The 5,939-nt window shown below is 38.7% G+C and overlaps 1 protein-coding gene across 1 annotated transcript in view; it reads right to left on the bottom strand.

Moving 5' to 3' along the window:
• Positions 1-1,889, bottom strand: part of LOC107693450 (NF-kappa-B inhibitor alpha-like) — a 4,264-nt gene extending 2,375 nt beyond the window's left edge. The window contains exons 1-2 of the mRNA XM_016492845.1: positions 1,044-1,889; positions 835-952 (exon numbers count right to left, since the gene is read on the bottom strand). Coding sequence (XP_016348331.1) covers positions 835-952; positions 1,044-1,537 — 612 coding nt within the window. The 5' untranslated portion in view covers positions 1,538-1,889. The remainder of the gene's footprint in view (positions 1-834; positions 953-1,043) is intronic.
• Between the last annotated feature and the right edge of the window lie 4,050 nt (positions 1,890-5,939).

Raw genomic sequence — 5,939 nt, 5'->3', positions numbered from 1 at the left:
ATAACGACTTTGTGGTGGCGTTCATGTGCGTTCAACTCGTAAATACGATCTATCCGACACGACTTGAACGCACCATTAATCATTTGCTAATTGCTGTGATGTCATGTGAGTGACAGGTTGCTGGAGGGGAGGTGAATGTTAAAATCAATGTTTTTCATTAAAGGGGTCATATGATGCGATTTCAAGATGTCAACATATTCTGTTACACCAAATACACAAAATAATGATCTTTAAAAAAGCATCATATGACCCCTTTAAAGCAACAGTATATAGTTTTGTATATTTTTGCAAGTTTGGAGCCCCCTATAGTTAAGTTGTCGTAATTACAGTGGATAGCTGTACATATGCATTTGTTGCAGCACTAAAGTAATTTTGTGTAATAAAAACCCACCAAACCTCCAAAATCCCAGAACAGACTTTTGGAGGGAGCGTGGAAAAGAAACAGAAACATTTCACCTTATTAAAAGGCAGTGTACCAGAACTGATATTTCAATTTTGAAACAAATATTTCAAGGTAAAAATGTGCATACAGTTACTTTTTTAGATTAGATTATTAATACTTAATACTAGATTATTAGTGCACATGGACTTAAATTACAGGCACCAATAAATTATTTATAATAAACAATGCAATATTCCATAAAAAATAAGAATTTTAATGATATGGTGACTTCAACAGCACCATGAAATGTATTGCCTTATTTGATATGTGATGTTGTATGCAACAGTAAATCACTGAAAGTAAAGCTATTCTTTTTTATCCACAGGTGCTGGCTTGTCAGAGCAGGTTGTTTGTTTTTCTAGAGAGATCTGGCAACACTGGTGTGCATTTACCTGGCCCAGGTCATTTTGAGTGTCCAGGTAAGGAGTCCAGCTGTTGTTAACCACAATTTCTTCTAGCAGGCACTGAACAACACCCCACTGCTCATGAATCAGTGCCAAATGAAGTACCCTGAGAGACAAGAGGACATGTTTACAGTCTAAATCCAATAGCCTTCCAAACTGTTCAAAAGTACAGGTAATAGAAAACTACATAGACGTACGTGTCACCGTCCTCTGACAGAAAGTTGAGCGTGTTGAAGAGCTCTTCCCTTCGCTGCCGACCCTCATCCGAAGTGTTTGAATTCGCCAGTCTCTCTGTACCTGCAGGCTCGCCCAGGATCATAGTGCCGATCCCGTCGGAGAGGCACCCCACCACCGCATCGTCATTAATCGAGTCCCCGATGGCAGAGTCCAGCCTCTCTCCGCCGCCAATCGACACGCAATCCGTGGTACTCCTGTTGTCGGACTCGTCCGACGTAGGGATGTCAGGTATGTCAGACACAGACCGTCCAGGTGTCCACATCTGTTCGGCTTCGGTGTAAGTGCCGTAGGGACCCTCAAAACCGAGTCCGACCCCGCTTAAGGAGTCTAGCCCGCTGTCACACCAGTCCTCCGGGACAGAGTCCACGGCGCCCCTTTTCTCCATAGCGTAGCTCGGTGCAGGCCGTGCATTCTGTCTCCGGGATTCACCGTGAATATCGTGCGCCCCCTCCATTTATATATAAATCAGCCGTTTAAATGATGTCAGCTATAACAAGAGAAACTGCCTGTCCTGACAAACAACTATCTGTTGCGCCGTTTTCGCTTCTATCCAGGTGGATTCCGTCTGACGCTTGTTGGTGTTTTTATGGAAACAAGATGAGCTCTTTCTGGACAAATTCCCAAACAACAGCGGCAAGCGCTGTCGCACAAGCCTCAGATTCCCTCCATGTCCGGAGCATTATAAAACTACAAATTGCTCCCCTTGTGAGCGGCTTGCTGTTGCCCAGTTTGTCCAGAAAAGGCCGTGTGGCTGCGTAGGTGTTTTCCTGGGGAATTCCCAAATCCACTCTAGTAACCAGACACCGTGCGGGACTGCGCATGCGTAGGGCTCAGAGCGCGCATGCGTTGCACGCATAATTAATTGTCAGTTATATTAGTTTCCATGGGAATTCCAACGCGTTGCGTTTGTTGGGGGAATTACAAGTGGCTATTAATTTGAGCTGCCATTAAAAAAACAAGGCACATAAAAGGCGTAGCCATTTCAATAGTCTTAATAGTTTTTAATTGTTTGTTTTGTATTACATTTTAATATGTAATATTACATATTGTCGCCTCTGGCTTGCTTAGTTGGGGACACTTAATTTCCAGCGATACCGTTGACTTGATTGCAAAGATACTATTTAAACTGAGCTGGATGTTGACATCACTGAATTCAATGATGAACTGTCTTTAACTGAAAAATTTGTGTTTACTATTGTCATTTTGCATTATTGACACTATTTTCCTAATTAATGCTGTTCAGTTGCTTTGACACAATCTGTATTGTTAAAAGCGCTATATAAATAAAGGTAAAAAAAAAAATATATATATGCAGCTTGGGTGAGTTGGAATAATAATATAATACCAGATAACAATAGGATAATTTTATTTTTGGAAGTTTTAGTTTTGTCTGCTACAAATTACAGTAGTTACTTAAAAATGTGCACATTATCTATAAACTAGAAATTAGTGTCAAGTATAAAGAGTGTTGTGGTTACAAACCACTGCCCTTAGGACGAGTTGTAACACTGTTAGAAAAGATAATAACACCTTTTTACCACCCCACCCTCATTTAATTTTAAGCATTTTAATACAAAGTGGTAAACAGCATATAGGTAGCACCGTAATCCAAAACAAGCAAATAAATCTAAACAAAAATAATTACATTAAATAATATGTAAAATAGTCAGTAGGCCTATGTGGAGGTTTAACTCTGTACAGAAGTACATTGTAAAGTGTTAACAACCCTCTCGGTCTGCACAACTATATTTCAGTTTTTTTTTTTGTTTTTTTTTTACATGTTGCATAAATGAAAAGCTGTGGATAATTTATACTAAACTGAACAAGAAAATCTGCTCCTGCATACAATTAATCAAACTATCAAACTATGACCAGATGTGAAATAGGCTGCTCTCTGTCTTTATTTTCTATATCATTTTTTGTTTTATTTATTTATTTTGTGTTGTAAAAATGGTGTTGCACCTTCTGTCATTATCAGCAGATGGTGGTCATGGTGATTTCACCACTGTACTGTAGTTCAGTACAATACAATACATCTTTAGTTTATTATCAACCTTGGTTGAAATTTGTCTTTGACCACACCAGTGATACCGAATATAAACAAATACCACACACAACACAGATTAAAACCACCATACTAAATTGCATAGCCTTTTGATTAATAAATCCAACTGCAGCAGGTACAAAGGATCTTTTATAAATATTTATCTTTGCTCTAGGCATTAAGAATTGTCTCGCAGAGGACAATAGAACAAACTGATCATACAAAGGATCAGTAGAGTCTTTTAGAATACACTCTGCTTTCCTAACACAACTTGAAGTGTACACCTCACCTAAATTACTCTGTGGTCTACCAGTGATTTTTAGTGACCCTTGCCAGGTTATTTTTCTGCTTACAATTAAGGTGCCCATACCAGGAGGTTAAATTATAAGTCAGCAGCACACTCTCAACCAATGATTTGTAAGCAATCTCCAGTAGGTTCTGATTCACTCCAAACCTACTGATTCTCCATATTAGAAACAGACATTGCATGCATTTTTTAAAAAGATATAATTAGTGCTATCCCCAAAACTCAGTTTACGATCTATATTTGTGCCAAGATATTTAAAATGATCAACAATATCAAACGGGTTAGAGAATTTTATTCACCACAGTTAATTTATGGTGTTACGACTCACCCCGTGTTACAACACTCCTCAGGCCTCCTCTATGTATATTTACCATTGTCAGTTCTCTCTACTGGCCCTTTTTCATCAAAGTCATTAAATAAAATCTTACAGGGCAGGAAATTGTGTAGTAAGAAGGATAGTGGGTGTTATTTTAATCATATCCGACACCAGGTGGCAGTGTATACGTTATTTTCATATTTGTGTCGCTATCTCTGGTAAACAAAAGAATGGTGAAAAAAAGGGTGACTCTTAGAAAGTGTGTAGGTTGACCAGAAACGGCACTATAAATGGTTTAAGACAATGGTTAACATGTCTTAATCATAAGTGCCACTGTAGATTGAGGGAAGGATGATTCAGAGTGATTATGAAGCTAAACGGAGAAAGAGAGAGAGTCACTGGAAGTCACAAAAGAAAGAGTCACTGGAGTTGGTGTAAGGAAAGGTGTTTTGAAGGTGACTGCGTGTGTGGTTAGGCTTTGTGTACATTGTGAGTAAAATAGTAAAACCTGAAATCCAATGGTCTCTGCAATGAAAATGGTGTAATAAACACACTAAATAGTGTTTAATGAATAATAATTAAAAAAAAATGTATAAAGGTTTAAAGGCAGGATTAGGGTTAGTAATATCATTAGCTCAGTATAAAAACAATGAAAACTCCCTAACATTATATCAAAACAGACATGTGTATGTGCATGGGCATGTGAGAATCCTAAAAAGGTGCTGGGCTGAATGGGATGTTACTGAAATTTGAAGGGATTACTGACAGAGTTTAAATTCGCCTCTCCCTCTCTCTGTCTCTCTCTCATTCTCTTGTGTATCTGCATTGCAGTTTTTCAGCGGAACAGAATCCTTATGCCTCTGATAAGAAACCCACTCCCATACCCATCAATTTCCTTCAAAAAGAGAGGGAGTATGAGATACAAAAAAGAGATACAGAGTGGCATGATAGGCATGTTTTTTCTTTGACTTATATCTTGTTCTTCTACCCATATTCAGACCCTGCGCCTTTCTGTGCTCCACCACTCTGTCAATCGCTCATTGCCTGGACTGTTTCCTCTCTTTGTACTGTACCGTGAGCTGTGCTTTGCTCTGTTTACTGTGACGTCCTTTGTGCTGTGGTCTGTACTGTGATGGATGTTCGCAGCCTCTGTCAAGAGCAATTAGGAAATAAGATTAGCCCTGCATTTAATTTATGCAGCCTTACAGAGACCACCTACTGATCTCAGTAAGGGGCTGTGTACAACGCACTCCTTAAGAGAAGATGTTTTTTTTTTTTATTATATAATAAAAGTATTTAATTATAATGGAAGAAAATATTTAAATGATATATTTTGTACATATTATTCTTCTCTTCTAAATACATAGATGTTAATATATGTTATAGCATAGCAGCTATAACAGCTTCCATTCTACTTGGAAGGCTTTCCACAAGATTTTGGAGTGTTTCTGTGGGAATTTTTGGCCATTCATCCAGTAGAGCATTTGTGAGGTCAGACACTGATGTTGGACAAGAAGGCTTGGCTCACAATCTCCGTTCCAGCCCATTCCATAGGTGTTTGATGGGGTTGAGGTCAGAGCTCTGTGTGGGCCAGTCAAGTTGTTCCATACTGAACTCATCCAACCATGTTTTTGGACCTTGCTTTGTGCACTGGGGCACAATCATGCTGGAATAGAAAAGCACCCTCCCCAAACTGTTCCCACAAAGTTGGAATCATAGCATTGTCCATAAACTTATAACTCATTATCCAATAAACTTTCTGTAATAGTTTACTTTTGTTTTGGTATTTCATGTCAAGTTTTTTTCATAAACATTTGTTTACGGCAGCAGGTCAAGATGATTTTTTTATTGTAACTGTATATATGCATATTATCTGTGTGTGTATATGCATTGGATGGGTTTTGGTCAGTTTTAAGTGTGAAATATGTATGTGTATCTCACACATCTTCAATTTTCTAGCCTGCCTGCATTGGCCATTCAAAAATGTGTATGTGTGTGTGGAGAGATGGAAAAACTGTGCAAAAATTAGATGCAGGAATTCATTGATTGTGAAAGTCTTATCTGTGTGTGAATGTAGAAGTGAAAGAGAGATGGTGTGGTTCAGCATTATCCTGTACTGTTCAAATTGGAACTGAAGGAGAATCCCTCTCTAGGGGTGGGGTTGAGCTTTGACGGGGGGCTGATGGTGA

Source organism: Sinocyclocheilus anshuiensis, unplaced genomic scaffold, assembly GCF_001515605.1.
Source record: "Sinocyclocheilus anshuiensis isolate Anshui unplaced genomic scaffold, SAMN03320099.WGS_v1.1 scaffold1296, whole genome shotgun sequence".
Lineage (NCBI taxonomy): Eukaryota > Metazoa > Chordata > Actinopteri > Cypriniformes > Cyprinidae > Sinocyclocheilus > Sinocyclocheilus anshuiensis.
Note: the sequence above shows the minus strand (reverse complement) of the source record. Positions and strands in the feature narration are given on the sequence as shown.